The sequence below is a fragment of the Odocoileus virginianus genome, chromosome 13 (genome assembly GCF_023699985.2).
Source record: "Odocoileus virginianus isolate 20LAN1187 ecotype Illinois chromosome 13, Ovbor_1.2, whole genome shotgun sequence".
In the NCBI taxonomy this organism is placed as follows: domain Eukaryota; kingdom Metazoa; phylum Chordata; class Mammalia; order Artiodactyla; family Cervidae; genus Odocoileus; species Odocoileus virginianus.
In genome coordinates, this window is record NC_069686.1 from 60,269,799 (window position 1) to 60,296,041 (window position 26,243).

A 26,243-nucleotide genomic window follows, 5' to 3' on the forward strand; every position below is an offset into this window, starting at 1 on the left:
TATGGAATTTAAAAAGATGGTAACAATAACCCTATATGCAAAACAGAAAAAGAGACACAGATATACAGAACAGACTTTTGGACTCTGTGGGAGAGGTGAGGGTGGGATGTTCTAAGAGAATATCATTGAAACAAGTATACTATCAAGGGTGAAACAGATCACCAGCCCAGGTTGGATGCATGAGACAAGTGCTCAGGGCTGGTGCACTGGGAAGACCCAGAGGGATGGGATGGGGAGGGAGGCGGAAGGGTGGATCGGGATGTGGAACACATGTAAATCCATGGCTGATTCATGTCCATGTATGGCAAAAACCACTACAATATTGTAAAGTAATTAGCCTCCAACTAATAAAAATAAATGAAAAAAAATCACTATAGATATTCTTCTTTGATTCAACATCTATCTAGTCAGCTAAGTCGGAGAGTTTTTTTAATCACTGATTCAACCTCCTTACTCATTACTGGCCTATTCAGGCTTTTTATTTCATCATGAGTCAGTCTTGGTAGATAGTATTTTTTAGGAATTTATCCATTTCTTTGGTGTTGTCCAATTTGTTGTCATATAATTGTCTATAATAGTCCCTTATGATCTTTTGTATTTCTGTGGTATCAGTTATAATGTCTCTTTCTTTTTTATTTTATTTGATTTTTTTTTCCTTAGTGAATCTAGCTAAAGGTTTGTCAATTTTATCTTTTCAGAACACCAGGTCTTCATTGATTTTTTTCTATTATTTTTCTAGCTTTTATTTCAATTATTTCCACTCTGATCTTTATTATTTCCTTCCTTCTGTTAACTTTGGATTTTGTTGTTCGTTTTCTAGTTCCTTGAGATGTAAATTAAGTTGTTTGAGATCTTTCTTTTTTCTTCATTTTGGCATTAAGCTATACTTTCCTCTTAGAGCTGCTTTTGCTTCACTTCATACTTTTTGGTATGTTATACTTTCATTTCTGCTTGCTTCAGATAGTTTTTTTTTTTTTAATTTCTCTTTTGATTTCTTCTTTTTCTCATTGGTCATTCAGGAGTGTGTTAATTTCCACATATCTGTGAATTTTCTAATTTTTCTTCTACTATTGATTTCTAGTTTCATACCATTGTGGTCAGAAAAATACTTGATGTGATTTCAGCTTTTTAAGATTGTTAAGATGTGGTTTATGACCTAACATATGCTCTGTCCTGGAGAATGTTCTGTGACATATGAGGAGAATGTCTATTGTGCTGCTGTTGGATAGAATGTTCTCTATATGGTTGTTGGGTTCATTTGGTCTAAAGTGTAGTTCAAGCTCAGTGTTTCCATTGCTGACTTTGTTTCTGTCTGATCCACCCACTATTGCAAGTGGGGTCGTGAAGTCCCCTGCTCTTGTTGTTGCTGTTTTCCCCGTGGGTACATTTACATTTGCTGTATGGATTTAGGTGTTCTATCTGCCATACTTTTAAATTTATGATGAGCTTAAATCATATTTGGAGAGCTCTTTCACAATTAAACGTGTGATGCTACATCGGTCATTACTGGTAACAAAGCTGCAGATAGGCCAATACTATTAAACGTGTGATGTTACATCGGTCATTACTGGTAACAAAGCTGCAGATGGGCCAATACTATTAAACGTGTGATGCTACATTGGTCATTACTGGTAACAAAGCTGCAGATAGGCCAATACTATCAAGCGTGTGGTGCTACATTGGTCATCACTGGTAACAAAGCTGCAGATGGGCCAATACTATTAAACGTGTGATGCTACATCAGTCATCACTGGTAACAAAGCTGCAGATAGGCCAACACTATTAAACGTATGGTTCTACATTGGTCGTTACTGGTAACAAAGCTGCAGATAGGCCAATACTATTAAACGTGTGATGCTACATTGGTCATTACTGGTAACAAAGCTGCAGATGGGCCAATACTACTGTGTTGCTGCTTACATCCATACCGAAGAAAATAGCAACTTACAGTTAGAAGTTGGTGACAACTAAAACAAATAACTTTCCCACCCAAGTTTACTGTAAATTTGTAGCCCAAATTCAGGGGCCCAATCTTAGGTCCCATCCCCTGTCAAGTCCCACTCCAGTTCTACCCTTAGAGAGTAGCATTCAGGTGTTCATTTGTTCAGTAAGCACTGAACACCAGTTCTGTGCCAGGCCTTGTGATAAATGGTCAGATCCACAGTCAAATAAGATGAGGTCGCTACCTTTAAGCTGCTCACTTAAGGAAGAGCATCAGAGATACCATTCCAAAGTGCAGAATGTAAATAAGCACAGGAACATATCGTCTACCCTTCCTGGTAATCCAATAAACCCAATGATGCTGAGGTTGGGGTCACTCCTGGGTAGTAGTAACACTGACTATTGCATAATAGTTTTGAAAAGACATGCATAGCATTGATCATAGAAATTCCATACCCTTCTTTCTCAGCACACTCGCTCTCACAAATTTGTACCAAGGAAATAATTCAGGACAAAGGACAGAGTGGAACTCAGAGGTCCTTCCCTCTGCTTTTCTGGAATCTGTGAGCTCCTGAGGAAGGGGCTGGGACTTACTCAGCTTGTGGCCCCATGCTGGCACATGTTAACACTGAAAGGCCTGTTGGGTGGATGTTGGACCATCATGCAGTTCTGATGGACAGGAGAGGGAGCTGGTAGGAGGGGCAGTCTACAAGCGCTCCGCTGACCAACTTCCTGTTTCCTCTTCTAGCCACCAGGACATCAGGAAAGATGGACAAGCCGCTCATCAGCCACCAGCTGGTGGACAGTGATGGCAGCCTTGCTGAGGCCCCCAGTGAGGTTCCCAAAGTGGGTATCCTGGGCAGCGGGGACTTTGCCCGCTCCCTGGCCACCCGCCTGCTGGGCTCCGGCTTCAGTGTGGTGGTGGGGAGCCGCAACCCCAAACGCATGGCTGGGCTGTTTCCCTCAGCAGCGCGAGTGACTTTCCAGGAGGAGGCGGTGGGCTCCCCGGAGGTCATCTTCGTAGCTATGTTCCGGGAACACTACTCCACACTGTGTGGCCTCAGTGACCAGCTGGCTGGCAAGATCCTGGTGGACGTGAGCAATCCCACGGAGCGGGAGCACCTTCAGCACCATGAGTCCAATGCTGAGTACCTGGCCTCCCTTTTCCCCACCTGCGCAGTGGTCAAGGCCTTCAATGTCATCTCTGCCTGGACCCTGCAGTCTGGTCCGAGGGATGGAAATCGGCAGGTAAGTGCTGGAAGAATGCCAGTCATCCTAAAAAATGTAAGTGGCTAACTGTCACTGAAGGCCCTTGGAGTACCAGGCTCTTTGTGTACCTTATCTCAGCTCATCTCACAGGACCGCAAAGTTCCACTCCACAGAGTAGGGACGTGTGGTGCAGAGTTGCTAATGGGTTCACTTACACCGCATCCCTTAGCTTGGTGAGCTGGGGTTTGAACCGGAACTCCGTGTTCTTCTATGGTAATTTGATTTCCAAGAAGGTAAGGAGGAAAAGGTTGATGGCTTTCTTTTTACTATCTGGAGTCAAGAAGAAGAGAGATTTTGCTTTTAGGGTTGGACTTAGAAAGAAGAACCTGTTGCAGGTCCTGAGGAAGCAGGCAAGTCCCAAACTTTATCCCGTTTATTCCAAGGGCTTCCCAAGAACTTAGTAGATTTCTCATAATAGTTAACAGCAGGTTTTTCTGGAAGTGGGAAATGGCTCCAGAAAACAGCCATTGCTACATACAGTTGTTGGCAAGAGAGGCTGTAACCAAGACAAGATAGTTTTTAATGTCAAGAGGCCACCTGCAGTTTCCTGGAGGAAGGATGCCAGGCTCCACGTGTGTATGATACCCTCTTCCAATGAGTCCAGCTCAGACGGCTCCTCTGCCAACTCCATGCCAGGCTGTGGGTGAGCCCTCGGGTCCCCAGCCCCTCTAACTAGAGGGTCCTCTTTACAGCCTGCATCTTGGGACTCCCATATGTGGACAGACAAGGGACAGTGGCTGAATGTAGACTAGCAGGGCCTGGAGGGAGCAGAACCAGCAGCTGGCTGGGGAAGCCTTTGAGGTCAGCTTTGGCCTTGGCCCTGCCTCGTGCCATCAGGCACAGAAACAGCATTCCTTCTGAGGCACAGAGGTGAGAATGATGTCCCCAAACTTCAGTCTCCTCCCCTGAAAAATGTGACAACAGTGCCTACTTTTAGGCTTGAGGCAACGCTGAGGGGTCACACGTGTTAAGCCTGGCACACGGTAGGTCCTGAGTCAGTGTGGGTAGAGCAGGTGACCACAGCAGTGTCGGCAAGACACATGGAGTGTTTGGGGTCAGAGGACACCAGTGGACCTGCCTGGGGGCTCACAGAGGGCAGCAGTGGGCTACAAGGCGGGGGCTGGCTTGTGGAATGCCTCGCGTGTTGGCTGAGAGCTGCAAGGGGCGAGAGGACGTGGTCAGAGAGGACACTTGTGGCCTGAGGGATGCAGCTGCAGCCACAGCGGCACGTTCTGGGCCACATGCAAAGCCCAGCTGCTGAGCAGCCCCCAGGGAGGCCAGAGTCCTCGAGGCACCCCTTCCAAGGGCCCCTGGGGGCTGTCTAGATGGGTGTTCTGCTTGTGGGTGCTGATGGCTGTGAGCTGGGTGAGATGCTCACTGTTGAATGAGTGTTGGCCATCATCCTTGAGTAGTGGGCATTGCTGGGTCAGAGACCGGGAGACCACAGGTTGCCGAGGAAAGGCCTCTGGGCTGGGAGTCAGGGCCACCTTCTGCTCCGGCTGTACCTTACCTGGCAGCTTGCTGGGCCTCAGTTTCCTCGGCTGCTTAGAGAGGAGTTTGGCCAGGAGGCTCTCTGAGGCCCCACCCAGGGACCCCATCTGACGCCTCCCACCTCCCTCCCCACAGGTGCCCGTCTGCAGTGACCAGCCGGAAGCCAAGCACACTGTTTTGGAGATGGCGCGGGCCATGGGCTTCACCCCTGTGGACATGGGGTCCCTGGCCTCAGCCCGGGAGGTGGAGGCCATGCCCTTGCGCCTCTTCCCAGGCTGGAAGGTGCCCGCTCTCCTGGCCCTGGGGCTCTTCATCTTCTTCTACGCCTACAACTTTGTCCGGGACGTGCTGGAGCCCTACGTGCAGGAGGGCAAGAACAAGTTCTACAAGCTCCCCGTGTTCGTGGTCAACACGACCCTGCCCTGCGTGGCCTACGTGCTGCTGTCGCTGGTGTATCTGCCCGGCGTGCTGGCAGCTGCCCTGCAGTTGCGCCGCGGCACCAAATACCAGCGCTTCCCCGACTGGCTGGACCACTGGCTGCAGCACCGCAAGCAGATTGGCCTGCTCAGCTTCTTCTGCGCGGCCCTGCACGCGCTCTACAGTCTCTGCCTGCCGCTGCGCCGCTCCCACCGCTACGACCTGGTCAACCTGGCCGTCAAGCAGGTACGGCCCTCGTGAGTCGTCTCCTGCCAGTCATGGTGCCGGCTGTCCCCTAGGTACAGCCCGCCACTTGTCATCTGGAGTTCTTCCCAGTGGCACAGGGGTAGAGAATCTGCCTGCCAATGCAGGAGACGCAAGAGTTGGGGGTTTGATCCCTGGGTTGGGAAGATCCCCCGGAGGAGGGAATGGCGGCCCGCTCCAGTAGTCTTGCCTGGAGGATCCCACGGACAGAGGGGCCTGGTGGGCTCCACTGAGGGCAGCCCCATCCCTCTAGGTTCTCAGGCTGAAAACCCAGTGTCATCCTCGACCGCCTTAGCTATCCCACGTCTATTACAGTGATTCTTTGTACTCCAGCTTCAAACTGGGCCTTCAGTACCTTCGCGGGGGTTGCAAAGTGTCAGACATGACTGAGCACACAACACCATTCTGCCAGACGGGGCTGTGTCCACATCCTGCTGTCCAAGATTCTGAGTATCAGTGAACAAAGCGTCAAAGTCTCTACGCGCCCAAGTCAGGGAGACTTAAAGTGTAGCTATAAGTTACAGAGGGTATTTAGAAGGTAGTTATCACTATGGAGGGCTTCCCAGGTGGCACAGTTGTAAAGAATTGGCCTGCCAATGCAGATGTGGGTTTGATCCCTGAGTTGGGAAGGTCCCCTGGAGGAGGGAATGGCACCCTACTCCAGTATTCTTGCCTGGAAAATCCCATGGACAGAGGAGCTTGGCGGGCTACATACATGGGGTCGCAAACAGACACAACTGAGCACACATGCCTATTGCTAAGGAAGAAAAGAAAACTGGGGAGAAGGGTGGGGTGCAATTTTAAAGGGTGGTGTAGGAGTGCTTGAGTAGGTGATATGTGAGCACAGGTTGGAAGGAGAGGAGCTACCTGGCACCTCTGAGGAACAGCAAGGAGGACCTCTTGGTGGAGCCCAGGAAGGCAGTGGTGGGTGAGACCTGGGAGGCTGAAGCTACACCAGAGAGGCCTTGAAGGCCAAGGAAGGGCTTTGGCCTTAGACTCTCAGCCAACGAAAGGTTTTGAGCAGAGGACAGATGATCCACCCAGGGTTTTAATTGGCTCACTCTGCTGCCAGGTGGAGAAGATAGAAGATCTTCTAACTTGATCAGATGAAGATGCTGGGAGATCAGTTAGGAGGCTATGCAGGAACCCTGACGAGAGGCGATGGAGGCTTGGAATGGGGTGGGGGCAGCGGAGGGGCAAGAACGTACTGAAGGCATATTTTGAAGCCTGAGTCACAGGATTGCTGTAATAGACTTGGGATAAATGAGGTGCTCAGGTTCTTAGCCTGAATACCTAGGGGGATGGAGTTACCATCATCTGAGATGGGGAAGGCTGCAGAAATGTGTTTTTTTGGGGGGTGGGCACATTAATTATGCATTTAGGAAAGCCAGATGGTGCTCGTTTGCCATCAAGATTCCTGGAAATGCAGGGCCTTCCGGCCAAGCCAGATAGCACCACAGGCAGCCTCCCCTGGCACCTGTACCCACAGAAATAGGCCCCCCAGATTCTTCCTCCTGGTTTACAAACTCACAGGGCCTGATTCTGACTCCAAAGCTCAGGTCTGCAAGCAACACTGCTTTTCTTTATTTTCCCCAACCTGCTTGATTCTACCTCTAGCCCTCAGCCTCTGGCCTGGTGTGTGGGTCCTACACACTCCAGGACACTTAAGTCATCCAATGAGACCCTTCTCATCTACCCGTGGTTCCAGCTGCAGTTTTGCTCTTGCTTGGGAAGCAGGGGTCCTACGGAGGCTGTGCCCTCCCCAGGTACATCTGCCATGCAGCCATCCCCTCAGAGGCCTGGCCTCTTCCCAGAGCAGGACTGTGGGGCAAGGTGGGCCCACTTCCTGGGAACCACAGTCCTCGGCCCCTACTCACTTGGGTTCCTGCTCCCCTGCTCACAGCTTCTCAGATGCCCTTGTCCTTCTCCACTCATGGACACCTGGCATCATTGCATCTGTAGGCTTGGGCTTTCATAATAGAAAGTTGGAACCCAGACTTCAGGTGCAAAAGCAAGACACCTGCTGGGAACGAGAAAAAAGGGGAAAATATTGGTCACACACTCTTTAAAAAGAGCTTACAGTGTTCTAAGTAGCATTCTAAGAGCTTTACATGCCCAGCGTGAATTCATTTAGCCTTTATCTCTATAAGGCAGATGCTGAACGACCCTTGTTTTACAAGTGCTAAAACTGAGGCATGGTGAGTTTAAGTTACTTGGCCAAAGTCACACAGCCAGTAAGGGGCTGAGGTGGGATGTAGATCCAGCCATTCTCTTCCAGATCAAAGTTCATACCCATGTAATTTCTACAGGGAAAACACGTCCAAATTACCAGTTGAGAAAGTGATCCCAGAGCTCATTCATTCACTGAGTTCTACTCTACCAGGCCCTAAGGCCACAGGATGAAATAAGACAGTCTCGTGTTCCCCTTAGCTGGCACCGGGTGGCGTGCAGGCCTGCAGCCCAGAACCCTGGACTCTTGTCCTCTAGCATCACTGATGGGAACAAAGAGCTTGGCCTCGAGCAAGCCATAGCCCCTCCTCGGTTCTCAGCGCCCCGGTGGAGATGGAGGTCTTCCCCAGTGCTAGTGGTTTTGATGCGCTCTGATATTCTCCCCCTGGGCAGGAGGTCCTGCATAGCTCCCTGGGGTATGGCACAGTGCTTGCTGCCCAGGAGGTGGCAGATCTGGGTGGCAGGTATTCCAGGCAGTGGGTAGGGAAGAAGGTGATGCCCCCTTCCCACCAGAGCACGAGGCAAACCCCCGGCTGCCCCTTCCCCTGCTCACCTCTGACTGCCACTCTCCAGGTTCTCCACCCTGCAAAGGCACTTTCTGTTTTTGTTTTTAGTTCATTCATTTATTTATTTTTGGCCGAGCCGGGTCTTTGTTGTCGCGTGGGCTTTCTCTAGGTGAGGCAAGCGGGGGCTACTCTTTGTTGCCGTGTCCAGACTTCCCATTGCAGTGGCTTCTCTGGTTGCTGAGCACATGCTCTGGGCGCACGGGCTCAGCAGTTGCGATGTGCGGGCTCTAGGCGCTCCGTTTTCAGTAGTTGTCACTCCCGGACCCTAGAGCTCATGGGCTTCAGTGGTGGCTTGCAGGCTCTAGAGCGTGGGCTCAGGAGCTACGGCACACGGGCTTCTTTGCCCTGCAGCATGTGGAATCAACTGGACCAGGGATCAAACCCATGTCCCCTGTCTCGCAGGCAGATTCTTATCCACTGTGCCACCAGGGACATCCTCACAGCTCTTCTTGATATTATGTTAATATAGTTTTGCCATGATGCTAATACCAAGGCACAGAGGGGCAAGTACAAGGTCATTTTCCCTGAGTTTCAAAGCCCTATAAGGCTGCAGGCCCCAGTGGAGGTTGCCAGGCAACCATCAGTCCCACAGGATTGGATCAGAGACAGATGGCAAAGTCAAGCGAAGGGGCCGAACCTTGTTCTGCAGTGTTCTGTAGGGCAGAGCCAGGGCTGCTGTGGGTATGTCGGGGTTGGGGGCGGGGGCGGGGGGGTTGGCGTTTAACAGCAGAGCAGCCCAGAAGTAGGATGCACACCCAAGAAGTGATGAGTTGCCTGAACCTGGAGGTTCAGATACTGGATAGTCCACGGGTCAACCGTGCCCTCAGGATGCAAGACTGGGCATCTGAGGTTGTTCTGCATTCAGCCCCTAACAGCAGGGCTCTGGGGGCAGTTTGTGACTGGTGACTTTCCCAGTCTGCCCTCGGGCTGCCCTCTCAGGGCCTGCAGGAGGCAGGCAGTCACCACTTTGGCTGCCCGACTAGAGGGAAAGGAGCACGCTAGTCTGGGCATAGGAAACACAGACTTCCTTTAACCCCAAGTCCACAGAATTGGAGACGCAGCTGTATACCAGCTGCAGAGAGGGCCTATGAGACCATGTTTATCGACAGTATTAATAGGATTACCAATGGTAACTAGTACTTTCTGATTTACTTCTATGGTAGATCATATTTCATTTATTAGTGCTTTCTGATTTACTTGTATGGTGCCTTAGAAATACATTTTAAGATCAAAATCAATATCAAAGAAAATGTTTTATGCACACACTGTCTTCTCCTTCCCCACACCCCAAATCTAGTCTAAGCTGTCAGAGAGAACCATCTAGATCTCACATGTGACCACGTCACTGCTGAAAAGCATTTGGTGACTCAGGATAAGGACAGACCCTTCACAATGCATCTGGTCTCTGTCCCCAGCCTCATCTCCCCAATGCTTCTTTGACACGTCACACTCAGGTCCCATATTGTCCTCTGAATGGGCACTGCTCATTCCTCCAGCTTGGATACCCCAACCTGGGACACCTTGGGAGTCTGACAAACTCCTATTCCTCCTTCAAAACCCAACCTCTATTAAGCCTCTCCAGCCATTCTCCCATTCCCCATTCACCTCTGTGATCTGTTGTGTTTGGGCCACATTTCTATGATATTTCCTTTGCATCACTGTGTAATCACTCCTCGACATGTCTGCCCAGCCTAGATTCCCATGACCGGGTGGGTCTTCCACCCCTTGAGGTCCATGGTTCCTAACACAGAGTCCCAGTGCATGCTCACTCAGTGACTGTTAGCTTGGCCACCATGAAGCTAACACCAGGCATCTCTCAAGAGAAGTCTGGGTAGAGCTTGGGGAAAGAACTAGCCTAACTTCCCAGCTGCCATTAAGACCAACAGCACCAGCCATTTATTATATTAATCATCTACTATGTGCCAGTCACATGCTTCTCACTTCACAAACATCATCCATTTAGTCTTTGCAATAACAGAGAGAGGTATCAGTACTCTGGAAAGCGACTGCCTGGATCTCAGGACTGCCCCCCAGCAGCAGAGCCAGCATTGGAACCCAGGCCTTGGGACAGCGAGGCCATTCTCACCAGTACCCTAGACTGACCCTTCTCCTGCCTTACCATATTCTCCGGTTTTGGCTGGAGGTCAGCATCACCCTCTTGCCAGCCACCACCCACTCCTGGGACATGGTGAGTCTTCTGGTCTCCTGTCCTTGAGCCCTTCTGCCTCTAAGCTGAAACCCACAGGGAAAGGGAATGTTATGCATGGATGCCAGCATTCCATCTCTTGTTGATGTGCGCGGTCCTCATCGTGTCGAGTCGGCCAGCTTGAGTAGCTCTGAATGTGGGAGAATCCCTTGGGGAGAGCCATCGACTCTATGTCCCGGTTAGCCGCGCATGACCCTGGTCGCTGGGAGCCCTGAGAACAGCACTGTGGCTGGAGGAGACCCCCACGGCTTACTATCCAGATGCTCACACAGGCTCCTCACCACCCGCGACTCCCTCGCCCGCCTCACCCAACCCCTTCCCAGCATCACTGCTGACTGGAAATACTAGGGAAAAAACAAGACATTTTGGGAGCAAATGTGGTGTGTGTCATCATCCAGACTCTTGTGACATTAACTGCCTAATCTTACCAAAATGCAGGAGAGAGTGACTAATGAAGTAGATCTGAAGAACAGACAACTCAGAACATGAGGATGACTTACAAGCAGCAGTCATTAGTCCTGGGAAGGTGTGAGTAAGCCTCCACCAGACTCAGGTGGGAGGGAGACCTCCCAGCCCCCTTCAGGGTAATATCCGGCCCCGCCTTCCCTAGCTAGTGATGACATTTGTTTGGTAAGGGAGCAAATTTCTGGGATTTCAGACACGAGCTCTTCCTGCTCTGTCAGTGGAGAAACGGGGGCCCAGAGCTGGAGGTGCCCAGAGTCTCACAGGACTCGTGGTCAGGGTGAGAACCCGGGTCTGCAGACTCCTGGTCCTCTGTGGCTTAATCACACCAGCAAGAGCCAGCCTGCCCTGAAGTGGAACAGAGCCCATCGTTTCTCACAAACTGCAGGAAGAGTGCTCAATGGATGGCATTGCCTCAGTTTCTTCCAACTTTTTCTCATAAGCTTTTCAACCATTTTTGCTCAGCCCACTAGATTCATTATTATTACATCTTCTAGCTGCACTGGGGTTATTTTTTTTCCCTCTGCTGAAATAGTTTCTCAGAAACCTGACTGACTCTGTTTTGCAAAGCAGAGACGTGCCTGCTAAAGCCTGGTCACGTTTCTTAAGGGAAATGCTGCTCCTTGTCCTGTGGGTAGAACTGAAGCACCAGCATTTCCCAGTGTTCTGAGAGAACACCTTGACCTCTGGGAGCTCTGCTACCTGGTCTAGTTGGGAAATGATATTTTTAATAGGAGGATCTGTCAGCCCGGCTTGGAGGAGGCTCAGGTGCACGGGCACTCCCCGTGGGGAGGAAGGGAGTGGACACCTCTGGGCCTGCAGTGGCTCGTCAGTGGGTGCATCCCTGGAGCTCAGTGGGGGATCCGGAACTCTATGAGGGCAGGTGTCTTTGCTGTCTGTGGCCCAGGGCCTAGCACACAGATCAGTTCAGTTCAGATCAGTCGCTCAGTCGTGTCTGATTCTTTGTGACCCCATGGACTGCAGCACGCCAGGCTTCCCTGTCCATCACCAACTCCCAGAGCTTACTCAGAACTCATGTCCATTGAGTCAGTGATGCCATCCAATCATCTCATCCCCTGTCGTCCCCTCCTCCTCCAGCATCAGGGTCTTTTCAAATGAGTTAGTTCTTCACATCAAGTGGCCAAAGTATTGGAGTTTCAGCTTCAGCATCAGTCCTTCCAATGAACACTCAGGACTGATCTCCTTTAGCATGGACTGGTTGGATCTCCTTGCAGTCTAAGGGACTCTCAAGAGTCTTCTCCAACACCACAGTTCAAAAGCACCAATTCTTCGATGCTCAGCTTTCATTATAGTCCAACTCTCACATCCATACATGACCACTGGAAAAACTATAGCTTTGACTAGATGGATGTTTGTTGGCAATGTAACATCTCCACTTTTTAATATGCTATCTAGGTTGGTCATAGTCTTTCTTCCAAGGAGGAAGCGTCTTTAATTTCGTGGCTGCAATCACCATCTACAGTGATTTTGGAGCCCAAGAAAATAAAGTCTGTCACTGTTTCCATTGTTTCCCCATCTATTTGCCATGAAGTGATGGGCCCAGATGCCATGATCTTAGTTTTCTGAATATTGAGCTTTAAACCAGCTTTTTCATTCTCCTCTTTCATTTTCATCGAGTCTGTTTAGTTCTTCTTCGCTTTCTGCCATAAGGATGGTGCCATCTGCATATCTGAGGTTATTGATTTGATTCCACCTTGTGCTTCATCCAGCCTGGCATTTCTCATGATGTACTCTGTGTGTAAGTTAAATAAGCAGGGTGACAATATGCAGCCTTGACGTACTCCTTTCCTGATTCGGAACCAGTCTGTGGTTCCATGTCCAGTTCTAACTCTTGCTGCTTGACCTGCATGCAGGTTTTTCAGGAGGCAGGTCAGGTGGTCTGGTATTCCCAGCTCTTAAAGCATTTTCCACAGTTTGCTGTGACCCACACAGTCAGAGGCTTTGGTGCCGTCAGTACAGCCGAGGCAGGTGCTTCTCTGGAGCTCTCGCTTTTGATGGCCCGACGGATGCTGGCGCAGCGGGCGCTCCTGAAGTGCTCACGGGCCTGCTTGGTGAGTGGGTCTGGCCTCTGATGTGCAGCAGTGGCTGATGTCATGGCAGTCCGAGCGCAGGCTGGAAGAGAACCTGCAGACACAGAGCATTTCAGGTGGCAGTGAGTTTATTAAGAACAAAGAGTTGAGGTAGTGTGGGGGCAGTGAGCACAGTGGGCCAACCTCCTGACAGACCAGGGCGAGAGGACGGGACGCTGTTAGGACAGCTGGTCAGCTCAAGGGAGAGCTGATGCTTTACATGGATTGGTAGCCAATTTTTATGGCCTCAAGACAAAGAAAATTCCTGCTGGGAGAGTGGCATCAAGTGATTGGTTTGGGCGCATCACTCCCCTGGGTGAGTACCAGGGAGGAGGGGTTGGGACGAGGGGCATTTCTGCCTAATTTGGAGTCAGGAATCTGGACAGTAAGGATCAGGGCAGGTTTTGGCAATGGTTACGATGAGGCTCAGTCAGTTCCAGAGGTGACCTTGGATCTGGGCTCTGCATCAAAGGCCTCACACCTGTGACCTCGGTATGGGACTCCACAGTTGAGTCAAAGCTATATTCCTCAGACAGAAATGAGGAGCTGGGTGGGAAGATGGGAGCTGGGGGCTAGTTAGGAAATGTTGAGGGGTTTGGTGTCTGTGTGTGTCTGGAGTATGAACCAGTGATGGGGGCAGCTTGGGGGACCAAGGGTCTGGGTGAGACAGGCTGGGAGGGGAGGTGGGCAGCAGGGGCAGCAGCCCACCTAGCTGATGGGATTCTGAGCTCAGAGAGCTCCTCCCTCCCCTGGGGCGACTTGGGCACCCGAAAACCTTGAGAGATGGTCATGTTTGGAGGGTCTTTGTGTCTTGTCGAATTCTCTGGCTCCTTACTCTTGGCTCTTGTGGCTGCTCTGGTTGACTGGCCCCAGGCAAATTTGTGAAAGCCGTGGGGAGGGAGCCATGTCCTCGGAGCCCGCTGCCTGGCTCCTGATCTCAGCTCTGCCATCTCCTGAGGTGTGTGTGACCACGGCAAGGTAACTTGATCTCTTGCCTCGTTTCCCTCATCTGAAAAACGGGGACAGTAATGAACTCTCCCTCACAGGGTCGTTCTAAGGATCAGGTGAGCTGATACTTGCAAAGCGCTTCAAACAGAGCTAGACACACATTACATGAGGTGGAAAGTAGAAATGTTGGTTGTTAACTGTGTTTCTCCCATCCCAGATTCCTCACTGGCCCAAATCCCAGGGCATCGACCTTGGCCACAGTGTTCATGGTTTTCCCTCCATCTGTACCAGGTCTTGACCAATAAGAGTCACCTCTGGAATGAGGAGGAAGTGTGGCGGATGGAGATCTACCTGTCCCTGGGAGTGCTGGCCCTTGGCATGCTGTCCCTGCTGGCTGTCACCTCACTGCCATCCATCGCGAACTCACTCAACTGGAGGGAGTTCAGCTTCGTCCAGGTAAGGGAGCCTGGGCCCTGCCTCTCCCATGCGTGCGCCTTCCCATCCACATGCTGCCTGGGTTTTCATAATCTGTGCAACAGAACCACTCAGTCCAGTGTCCCGGGAGCCTGGCAGGCTCACCCAGGTCTCTTGAGAAAGGGGCTGCCTGGGACCAGCTCATCTTCACAACATCTGGGGAAGCCAGATTTAGGCACGTGAAAAAAACCAGATGGCAGAATGTTGAACCCTGGACTACACATTCTCAGTTTCTGCAATTCTTGGGCTTCTGAAACAAAATCCCATAACATGGAGTCACTGGACAGGTCGCTGATCTGGCCAGGGAGTCAGTGAGCCCTTGAGTGACTCTAGCGGCCCACCCAGCACCCTCAGCTCAACCAGGCCCTGTTATTCCCTTTGACCTCTTGATTCATGCAGAGTGGATGGGAGGTGGGCATGAGGGTCTCCAATTTATAGGAAATAAACCACAGCATTTCCCAAAGGACACCACTCCTATGAAAAAGGACATGTGGGGTCAAATACATTTGGGAAAAGATCCGCTGCCCCTGAGTTAGTCACAATGCACTTTGGCACATCAAATTAATGTCTACCACAAGCAAACCTTGTTCAGCCGACTTATTTGAGTCGTAGCACCCTCCCTACCCCACTTCCCCCACCACCACCACCCACATAACAGCTATCTACACTCTACAGAACACACTTAGGAATCTGCTACTAGTGGCGAAGGTTCTTCATGCATTTATTCACTCAGTGTTTATTGAACACACACTCTGCACCCAGCATTGTGCTAGACCTGTGAACAAGCCAGGCATGCACATGTGCATATGCCTGGATACTCAGCCGTGTCTGACTCTTTGTGACCCCATGGACTGTACCCCCCCAGGCTCCTGTGTCCGTGGGATTTCCCAGGCAAGAATGCTGGAGTGGGTTGCTGTTTCATCCTCTAAAGCCAGGCATTGCCATGTTTTAATTTTAAGGACAACTGGGAAGGGACATTTGCATTCCTCTGGCATCGCCCACTGTTCTCTATACAGAGCACGTGGTCAACCCCCGGTACTGACACGCTAACTCACCCACTCCAGTGAGGCAGTGCTGATGAACACTGGGTTCTAACATGGGCATGGTATCAGGGCAGGGAACAGCTACCACTCCCACCCCCACTGCCGACAAACATCTGTTACTGCAAGGACACAGCATGAGATTCCAACAGGGACACCAATGGTGCGGTGCGCTTATGTAATCAAGTTAATTGTTCCTAACTGGGGACGCATGCACAGCCTAGAACAAGACAGAGCTGCGGTGTTTTATAAGTATGTCAGTTTCTGACTGTCACTGGCTCTGCTCATCTTGGAAGGTCTCTGGAGGAATGCTCAGGCCTGACGACATGCTGGCAAAAGAGGGGAAGAAAGAATTTTATTTATCTGCCACTAATCCTCATGTGTCAAACACCCAAATCTGGGATTTTCCAGTTCCTGCCTGGAGTCTGCCGGGGTACATGGTTTATCCACAATTAAAACAGACTGCAGTTTGCTCCCCTCACCAGAAAGTTGCTTCCTTAAGCAGCCGTAGATTACAAGCCCTGGCTCCTGCTGCCAGAGAAAGCCGGGGGATTTGGTTTTGTTAGCAAAAGCTGACAGGGACCTCAGCAGCCGCTCTGCTTTACATACTGAAGAGCTGAAATACAAATAGGAAAGTCCTGCCGATGCTGCAGGAAGAGGGGGGTGGAAGGCTGAGAGAGGGGTGGAAAGGCAGGGTTTTACTTGTGGAAATCCAGGGCCCACAGTCTGTCCTCAAATGCTTTATCTCCCAAGGGTGCCGACATGGAGAAGGGACAGGGTTGTCCCAGCTCTGGAACCGTGGGCAGATCACGTGCGCTCCCTGAGCCTCACCTTACACTCTTGTGGAGTGGAGTGAGTTCCCTCCAGAGGTGCTGTGACTCACTGTGCAAGATTATGTGTAAAACACACATACAGAGTGACTTGCCATCATTCTCGGGGCATGTGGCCACGTTTCCATGACCACTAAGCCACCAACTGCCCATTTCTGAGCCCAGGAGGAAGCAGGAGAGGACTGAACAGTTGAGCCACTCAGCACTCCGGGGAGGCCAGGAGACTCCCCCGAGGGCCTTAGAATGGTCCAAGGCAGGTTTGCAAACTGCAGTGGACCCTCACTGATGGGTCATGAAATCAACTTTTGGTCTACAACAAGCTTTTAAATATGAAATATAATAGAATGTCTTCCAAAATGTCAGGGCACTTCACATGTTCTAAGCACAGACATCTTTTTTTTCAGTTGTATCAGTTCAGTGATTATAGATACATATGTGGATAGATGTCATTGTATACTGGGCGGTAATGAAAATGCGATTCTTATGGTGAGCTGACATCAAAAAGTTAGAAGTCACAGAGCTCTTGGAGAAATGCAGATACCCAGGACTACCCTGACCTATGGGTTGGCTCTAGAATCTGTCTTTATAAGCTCTTTGAGTGACTTAAGTGCATGCCATGCGATGTGTGACAGTCTCTGAGATGGTGAAGCCAGCAGACCTGGGTTTCAGTCCCAAGACCACTACTTACCAGCCCTGCACCACTAGACAGTTTCTTAGCCTCTCCGAGCATCCTGACTGTGTCCTGACTTGTCTGTGTCCACCTCCTGTAGTCACTGGGAGAATTTGTGTTGAGGATGTGTATAATGCAAGACACATGCATCCAATGGTGGCTGTATAGTTTTTGAGGTGAGCTTCTCTGTAAGGTAAGCACTGCTTTATAAAGAGGAGTACCCCGACCACGTCTCCTTCCCCAGCCAAGAATGACCGTCACCACAGCCTAGAAACTGACTGTGGAGACAATGTGGTTCCCAGTGGGCCTGGCCTGACCCCTGGGTCTGTAATGATTTACTGAGCTACAAGCCATCAGAACAGTGTGTGGATTCAACAAGTTGACCTGTGTGTACGTTCCTGACGCTGTTTTCAAAGTTTTTTTTTTTTTTTAATTTTTATTAGTTGGAGGCTAATTACTTTACATCATTACAGTAGTTTTTGTTATACATTGATATGAATTAGCCATGGATTTACATGTATTCCCCATCCCAGTCCCCCCTCCCACCTCCCTCTCCACCCGATCCCTCTGGGTCTTCCCAGTGCACCAGGCCTGAGCACTTGTCTCATGAACCCAACCTAGGCTGGTGATCTGTTTCACCCTAGATAATATACATGTTTCGATGCTGTTCTCCTGAAACATCCCACCCTCGCCTTCTCCCAGAGTCCACAAGTCTGTTCCATACATCTGAGTCTCTTTTTCTGTTTTGCATATAGGGTTATCGTTACCATCTTACTAAAGTCCATATATATGTGTTAGTATACTGTAATGGTCTTTATCTTTCTGGCTTACTTCGCTCTGTATAATGGGCTCCAGTTTCATCCATCTCATTAGAAGTGATTCAAATGAATTCTTTTTAATGGCTGAGTAATATTCCATGGTGTATATGTACCACAGTCAAAGTTTTTAATTTGGGGTTTTGTTTGGGTGTTTTTGTTGCTCTTCTTTTGGGCTGTGCCAACTGCTCCTAAAAATAAGCCAGTTTAAACATGGTCAGATTGCAGAATACCAGGTCAGTGCAGCTCAACTGGAAGAGGAACTAGGGTTCAGCTCTTAGCACCTCGGTTCTGCCCCTTAGTTAGAGGAGCTTCCTGTGGCCTTGCCCCTCTAGCCACTTGCCTGAAATAATAGCAGAGGCCTGCTCTGATCCCAGCCTTGTGAGCAACAGTCCAAAGCCCCCGCCCACCACAGTAACTGGGCACTGGCAGGGGCCAGCAACAACCTAGTGGCTTCTTTCCCACTAACAAGCTTACATCTAATAGAAACGGCCTTAGCTTGTTGTGGGAGTCATTAATTGCCCCAAGATCATGCCTCCCTTTGGCTGTTCTGGGACTTCTAAATTGTTCCCAAGGAGAGTGAGTTTTAGGGAAACAAACTTGCTGGAGTCATCCAGGCTTCTCGTTGGGACTGGAAAGTCAAAAGGCCCTTGTCGTTGGCCGGTCTTTGGCTGTCAGCCCTCCCCGTGAGCCATCAGCCGGAGGCTGGGCCCTCCTGCCATCCGTCACCGTGGGATTCTGGATGGCGAAGGGAAGAGGATGTCTGAATGGGAGCAGGTCTTTATTGTCTCCCAGGGCATGTCTTGTTTGCCCAGCAGAGTCCATCACTCTCCAAATCAGGGCCAGGGACAGTGGAGAGCATGGGCGAAACACTGGAGCCCCAGGACATGTCACCAAGGGAGGTGCTTAGGCCTCACTGGGGCTGCCAGGACTCGATCCTGGGCCAGGGTGGATTCTCACTGCTGCAGCATCTGGGAAGGCATCACAGTGCAGAGTGTGAGCCCATTCAGGCCCTGGATAGGTCTTTGTCAAAGGAACAGAAAGGACCAGGTCCACCCCCATCAAATAGCCTGAGCAGAGGGGCCACGGAGACGTCTCAGCCTGAAGCTAGACGGTCTCAGGTGAGGAAAGTCTCCCAAACTGGTGATTCTTAGTCCTGTCTGCAAACAGCGTCCTTGCTGAGCTTGTAAAAGCTACCAGTGTCTGAGCCCCATCCCAAACCAATTTAATCTGAATTCCTAGGACTGGCGCTTGGGCATTAAGATGTTCCCCAAGCTCCCCAAGTGATGTTACTATGCAGCCAGATTTGAAAACAGTCTCCAGCTGTGAAAAGGCACACCCCAGACATCTCAGCAAAACCCAGTGAATTCATCTGAGTAAGGAGAGCAGTAGTTTGGGACTTGGAAGTTGTTTGGGAAATATCGGGGTGGTTGGAAAGCTAGTTGAAGATTTATTCCTGACGGAGAATCACTCTGTGGGCCAGTGGTGAGGACTCTGTGCTTGTAGTTAGCACTCTTCCAGACCCTACTTTCAGTTACTTGGGATATACACCAGAAGTGGAATTGCCAGAGCACACGCTGACTGGTTTTGAATTCACTGAGGAATCGCCATACCATCTTCTGTTGTAGCTGCGCTCTTTCCACTCCCACTAGCAGCAAGTGTTCCAATTTCTCCACATCCTCACCAACACTTTTCTTGTTTTGTTTTAACAGTAGCCTTCCTCATGGATGTGGAGTGGTTTTGATTTACATTTTCCTGATGTTGGGCATCTCTTCTTGTGTTTATTGACCATTCATGTATCTTCTTTGGAGAAATTTCTATTTGAGTCCTTTACCTATTTTTGAATTGGGTTGTTTGTTTTTGTTGTTGAGTTTAAGAGTTCTCTATATATTCTGGATATTAATCCCAAATATTTTCTCAATGCTGGGAACTTCTTTAACCCGAGTCTTCATTATCAATAGACCAGAATTTAGAAAAAGTTAGTGTGGTTCAGAAGTTGCTAGGAGATTTGGAATTCTTGACAGGTCTGGAAGTGACTCTGGTTACATGTGACTCACAGTCAAGAAGCCTGCCACTTGGGGGCCAACCTTTTCATGTGACACCTGAAGTAGCTGTGGGTAGCACAGAGCCAACCGTGGGCTTTCCCAACAGGCTCTACTGAGCCAAGAGGTTGTCACTGCTGCTGCTGCTGAGTCACGTCGTGTCCGACTCTGTTCGACCCCATAGATGGCAGCCCACCAGGCTCCCCCGTCCCTGGGATTCTCCAGGCAAGAACACTGGAGTGGGTTGCCATTTCCTTCTCCAATGCATGAAAGTGAAAAGTGAAAGTGAAGTTGCTCAGTTGTGTCCAACTTTTCACGACCCCATGGACTGCAGCCTACCAGGCTCCTCCGTCCATGGGATTTTCCAGGCAAGAGTCCTGGAGTGGGTTGCCATTGCCTTCTCTAAGAAGTTGTCAAGGATGTGACAAAAAGATCCTTGAAGTGGTCACAAAGCCAAGAAGAACCAGAGCTGGCTAAGGAAGAATAGAGACAGGATCTTTTGGCAGCTAGTATTTTTTTTCTTGTTCAGTCACTAAGTCCTGTCCAACTCTTTGTGACCCCATGGACTACCACTGGAGTGGGCTGCCATTTCCTTCTCCAGGGAATCGTCCCCACCTGGGGATCAAGCTCAGTAGTTGCGGCTCCTGGGCTCTAGAACACAGGCTCAGTAATTGTTGTGTACGAGCATAGTTGCTCTGAGGCATGTGGGATCTTCATCCATCAGGATCAAACCCACGTCTCCTGCACTGGCAAGTGGGTTCTTTACCACTGGGCCTCCAGAGGAGCCCAGCTAGTATTTTACTTCGGGTTAAAACATTATACTTGCGAACAAGTTATCAACTTGTATGTATAGCCATTAGAAAATATTTATTATTACTATTTTTAGTGAAAGCATTACAAGAAATTCTTGTGAACCAGTCACTGAGGTTCACCGTCTTGGGTTTACACCAGAGCCGGTATAAGCAAAGCACCGCCCACGCCAGGGAGCAGTAAGCATGAGGCACAGTAGCAAAATCAGACCCGCTTAGAGCCGTGTCTGAGGGCACTGCAAACAAGACAGCATCTCTCAGCCAAGCCCCTGGATCGATGCCGACAAGCTGGGCTGGAAGGAAATCCAGGAGGCCAATTACAGCTTCTCTGTGGAAGGCTCAAAGCCAACCTGTAAAAAGCACCCTCAGGTACCATCAAGCTGCCACATTTCAATCAGACCCTTGCAGAGTCTCCTTGGAGAGAGCGTACGTGTGTTCATCGCTTGATGGGTCACTGCATATTCCTTATGCAGCGAACACAGGTCTCTCCCACCAGACTCTCTCAGCGCCCCGTGCCCTCCTCCCCAGCGTCTACAAAGCCCTAACCCTAGGTGCCCTCAGCTCTGCACTGTTGCCTGCCAGGTCTGGGGGCTGCAGAATTCTGCATTGATACAGCTTTCCCCACAATTCTGACTTCGGCGTTTGTAATCACTTCCTTCTTTTTGAGCCTAATGAAGTGACTTGCCGAGAGTCACGATGTCAGTTGAGACTAGCACCAACAGTAAATCTGGAAGGCGTCATCTGTAGTTTGCAAGAAACCCTACCTGCAAAAACATCCCCAGAGGCTGGAGTTACAGATCAGCACTTCTTGGCTATTTTCACATTGTGTTCCCCATAGAAAGTCACGTTTGTATAGCACTTGGGGTGATGAGCTGCTCACGGCTGGAACGGACCCACAAAAGCCCACACCTGGCTCAAGGGTGGGATACTCTGCTGTAAGATGGCCTGGACCGTGTCCATTCGGATTTGTGATTGTTTTGATCTCCTTACCATTACTTATCTCCTTCCAGGCAGGAGACTAATCCTGGTAGGGTTTATACCTGGGGTGTTCATAGCTCAGAGCATGGGCAGGAAGTAAGGGACCAGTACCCACAGACAGCATCTTTATGGTGCTATGGGCTTTGTATACAGTGTGAAGACACCTAGCCTAGAGGGCCCTGAGAGCCTTCTGCACTGTTGGTGCCAAGGGAACTTTTTCCATTGTGTTTTATTTTATCTTTTCTTTTTTTTGGCCATACCCCACCCAACGGCACGTGAGATCTCAGCTCCCCAGCCAGGGATCAATCCGGTGTCCCCTGCATTGCAAGGCAGATTCTTAACCACTGGACCACCAGGGAAGTCCCTGTGTTTATCTTTAAATCGACTTAAAATCCACTTGTTTTTTTCCTGGCCTTATCTTATGCCAAATATTATCTGTGAAATTATGATTTTGATATGCTAGCAGACACTTATTACTCTACATGTATGAATATATACATAAAACTGCTAACATGTTTTTAAACTTCTTTGAATTTAATTCCATCTTAAGTCCTTTGGCAGCCACTGGAGGTATGAATAATACAGTTTGGGGAAAAGCATTGTTGTTTTATTGAATCCTTACGAATCAATCGGTTCTTACACACATTGGCATACGAGCATTGTTGCCATTTTTCTGTTGGGAAAACTGAGGTTCAGAGAGTTTTGGTAGTAATAAGATCATGCAGAGAGTGAGCGATGGCGCTGGGATTTGAACACAGACCCCCACTAAAGCCACCCTGCGTCTTTGCCCTGTCATTGGCGGGATCACTGTGTCCATGCACACCCTTACTGCAGCCTTCCTTTTCCCCGCAGTCCACCCTGGGCTTTGTGGCTCTGGTCCTGAGCACGCTGCACACGCTCACCTACGGCTGGACGCGCGCCTTTGAGGAGAGCCGCTACAAGTTCTTCCTGCCGCCGACCTTCACCCTCACCCTCCTGGTGCCCTGCGTTGTCATCCTGGCCAAAGGCCTGTTTCTCCTGCCGTGCATCAGCCGCAGACTCACCAAGATCCGGAGGGGCTGGGAGAAGGATGGTTCTGTCAGGCTCACACTGCCAGTGGACCGCGCCCCGGCCCAGAAGACAAGCCACGTGTGACGGGCCTGCACCCAGCTCCGGGGAACCAGACGCAGGCGGGAGAGTGCCCAGAGTCGGCCAGGACTTCTCGATCATGCAGGACAGCAGAATCACACACAAGCTGGTGGGCCGAGGTCTGGATTCCTGGGATGTGTGCGGTAATATTCAGAATGACACGCCTGTGTGTGATATATATGTGTCCACATGTATTTCATATAGATAAAAAAATTTACAATTATACTTACTTAGCTCGAAAGTTGAGTCCCTGAGATTTCAACCTGTAGATTTCAAAGCCAGTGCCAGATGTTAGGAGAAGGGCAGCTCACACTTGGGACATCTGCAGAGAGCTGAGCAGACTTGGCACAGAAAAGGCAATGAGAGGCTGGCACTTTGATTCCATCCATGCGTGCGCCTCCCAGCTCCCTGCCCATTTTGCTACTTTCCCTAGGGGTTGCAGAGCTGAGGCTCTCGAGTGGCAGGGCAGACGGGGCTCTGCCTGGAGCCCAATCCAAGTGCACAGGGCTGACCAGTCACCAGGGGGCAGGGTGCCGCCCTTCCTTCAGCTGCGGCAGGAGGCCAGGTGGGGTTGAGGGCAGTGGGGGTGAGCCCAGGTCTGTGCCCAGGGAGCCACCTGAAGCTTCATCCTTTGCCAGGTTAGGAGGTGGGAAGGGGGAGCGACTGGGGCTGAGGCTGCTACCCCTAATCCTCCCTGAGCTGGGGAGATTTTTTTTTCCTATAAGTCAGAAATCACCCCGCCAGCTGCAAATTGATCCTCCTGTGGGAGTGTGAAGTCACCTCCTTAGCGGAGCCCCTAATGAAACCCGTCTTGAGAACAAGTGTACCTTCTTTTCCCTCTCTAAGTTGGTGATGACTGTTATTTAAACCAGTGTGCCTTCTCAGCTTGTAAATCATCAGTGTGAACGTCTCCCCAGGAGCAGACCCTCTACGAGTTGGTTCAAGGGGGAGGGGGAAGCAAGGCCTGCCTTTCTCAGGGCCCCAGCCAGAGGGCTGAAGGATGATAGTCCTCACTGGATTGTCCTGTGCAGGGACACGGGATTCTTCAAATTTCCTGCTGCTGCCAGGCAGAGAACCTGCCTTCTGAACACCCCAAAGCTATACTGGCTCCCAAGTTCCTCCTAACTGCAGGGTTATGTTTCAAAATAGCTGTGGGGGGTCAGGTGGGAGGTCTTTTCCACCAAAGCTACAAACTGGAAACACTGCTGCCCCAAAGCACAAGAGAGGCCACAGGACATGTGTCCTTGGATTGTATGCTGCCCCTCACTGATTGATACTGAAACCTTTTATCTCCCCTGTGGAGAGAAACAGCTGTTCTCGGCTAAGCCCCCAACCCCTGGCAGCATCGGGATGATGTGTCATCTCTGAACACAAAGGGGTGCGGTCCTGATGGAAGACATCAGTGAGATGTACCCTGAAAGGGGGTGTTGGTCATGCTTATATTCTTAGGTCTCCCAGGACAGGGGGCATCCTGTAGTCATTCTATCGCAAAGTCGCATCCGACTCTTTGCGACCCTGTGGACTGCAGCTCGCCAGGCTCCCCTGTCCTTCACTATCTCCCAGAGTCTGTTCAGATTCACATCCATTGAGTTGGTGATGTTATCTAACCATCTTATGAAATAAAGAGAGTCAGCTGGCAAAAGCTGACCCAGGAGTGCCACAGAACGAATGCTCCTGCCTCCCCATGGAGACTGCATGAGCTCATGTCTGTGGAGCGCATTAGGGTCCTTGAGTGAAAAGGAAGGAAAAAAAAAAAGGAGCCAAGTGCAAGCGTATCTCATTAGGCCAGTGACTGATGGAGGGAAAGCAGTGCAGGCGAAACGGCCTGCTTCCTGCGGATGTTTTCCGTCTGCTGCTCAAGAGCCGAGCGGCATGAGCTTGCCTCCCAGATGGGCCCTGATGGCGCGGCAGCCTTGGCCTCAGAGAAGCTCGCTGGAAAGGCAGTGGGCGAAGCAGAGATTTCAGCATTTGCTTGACAAAAATGCCCATCAACTTCCTGCTGATAGGAAGCCGGGAGAACACGGGCAGCTGGAACTCACCAAGGATTGTCAGCCCCACTCAGTATTAGCTGCCCTTTTTCTCAGGCCCTCCCTGGTCCTGGGATGTTTCCTTACACCAAAGATGCTGACACAGAGCCGAGTCCAACATGCTCCCTCCCCTTCCCTGCCCACCTTCCACTGCAGGGGCTCCTGGGGGGGCAGGCGCATCAGAGGGCCTGACCACACCCCAACCGGACAATCAGCTCAAGAAAGGCAGGGTGGGCTGTGCGTTTGGCCTTGACCTGGTGTCATCTGCTGTTCTTCCGTACCTCATCAGGCAGCTGACAACCGCACCCCCATGAGAGTAAGTCACTCCCTTCCAGCCTGGGAAATTCTCTGTGCCTCTGGGTACAAAAGTGCCTGAACCAAAGTGCTCTGGAAACCTGAAATGCCATGGTATGAGGTTGAACGTTTAAAATCTATGCTATTGAAACTGTGTGTTTTGTTTTTACCTTGAGGAGCTTGTCTGAGAAGCAGCAAAAATAAACACCTAGCCTTCCATGAATTTCAGGCTGTTATTTCTGTTTCATTGATCACCTGCCCATTCATTGGTTCATTGACCCAGTAGTGGGCCTTCTGATTGGAATATGCTCTGAGTCAGGTCGTGTGCAAGGTGAGCACAGAATGATCTGGGTTAGCACTCGCCTCTGAGGAAGGGACATGCAGACCTGCAGCAAGAAGGCCAGTGAGGACACAGATGAGATCCAGGTGACAGGGTGCCCGGGTAGTGAAAGGAGTACCAGGAAGACTTCCTGGAGGAAGCAGTGTCTGTGCTGTGGTCTGATTAGAGCAGCAGGGCTCCTCAGACTGTAATGTGCACAGGAGTTGCGTCAGGATCTTGTCCACACCTCGGTTTGGATCCGCGGGTCGGAAATGAGGACTGTGCTGCTTAATAAGTTCCCAGGAGCCGCACACGGTGTCGATCCTCGGACGGAGTGACGGAGCTTCGATGGCTCTCTTAGACTCTGCTGTGCTAAAGTCTACAGCCCGCAGCCCGTGCGTGTCTGCTCCCTTAAGCTTCCCCTGGGCTCCGGCTCCCTGGCTGCCCTGCTGAGATCCTGCTGATGCTGCTGCAAACCCTTGTTCTCTTCAAAGTAGAGGGGGACAACACCCCCCAGCCGCAGTCTCGCCCTCTATGTGCTCCTTGTAGGGTGCTCCCAGGTGGGCCCACACCCTGGCTCCGGGTCCATCAGGCAAACAGGAACAGTTCACACAACACCCGCCTGTCATGCAGTCAAGCTTTTCTCCTGAAGCCACCAGAACTGTCTTGTACCAGGAAATAAAAAAGAAACCCATGTGCAGAAAGCAATCTAGTGGTTGAAAACCATTTCTTGGGAACAATAACCAAAAGATGGCCTTGCCATTTTGAGCCTGTGCAAAGAGTTTTCCAAAATAAGAACCATGGCCAGAAAAAAAACTTCACTACAAATAATTTTCAATAGAAAAACAAAATCGTGTACTTGGAGGTTTGCAAGCACGCATCCTCCCACGCATAAGGCTGGGAGAGGTAAGTTTAAAAAGAAGGGATAAAGTAG

The 26,243-nt window shown here is 50.5% G+C and overlaps 2 protein-coding genes and 1 long non-coding RNA gene across 5 annotated transcripts in view; 1 reads left to right on the plus strand and 2 right to left on the minus strand.

Moving 5' to 3' along the window:
• STEAP3 (STEAP3 metalloreductase) overlaps positions 1 to 25,213 on the plus strand; it is a 53,478-nt gene extending 28,265 nt beyond the window's left edge. Inside the window, exons 2-5 of the mRNA XM_020914520.2 lie at positions 2,690 to 3,189; positions 4,837 to 5,364; positions 14,175 to 14,339; positions 22,394 to 25,213. Coding sequence (XP_020770179.2) covers positions 2,690 to 3,189; positions 4,837 to 5,364; positions 14,175 to 14,339; positions 22,394 to 22,675 — 1,475 coding nt within the window. The 3' untranslated portion in view covers positions 22,676 to 25,213. The remainder of the gene's footprint in view (positions 1 to 2,689; positions 3,190 to 4,836; positions 5,365 to 14,174; positions 14,340 to 22,393) is intronic.
• LOC139038081 (uncharacterized) lies at positions 785 to 7,717 on the minus strand. Its single transcript, XR_011491020.1, has 2 exons — positions 7,260 to 7,717; positions 785 to 3,480 (listed from the first exon to the last, which is right to left on the minus strand). It is a non-coding gene; the product is annotated as an uncharacterized lncRNA (long non-coding RNA).
• The window catches only part of C13H2orf76 (chromosome 13 C2orf76 homolog), a 135,531-nt gene continuing 117,391 nt past the window's right edge, over positions 8,104 to 26,243 (minus strand). The window contains exon 6 of one of the 3 annotated variants that reach the window (XM_070476314.1): positions 8,104 to 12,990. In XM_070476314.1, coding sequence (XP_070332415.1) covers positions 12,737 to 12,990 — 254 coding nt within the window. In that variant the 3' untranslated portion in view covers positions 8,104 to 12,736. The remainder of the gene's footprint in view (positions 12,991 to 26,243) is intronic. The other 2 variants (XM_070476312.1, XM_070476311.1) reach the window with 2 other exon arrangements.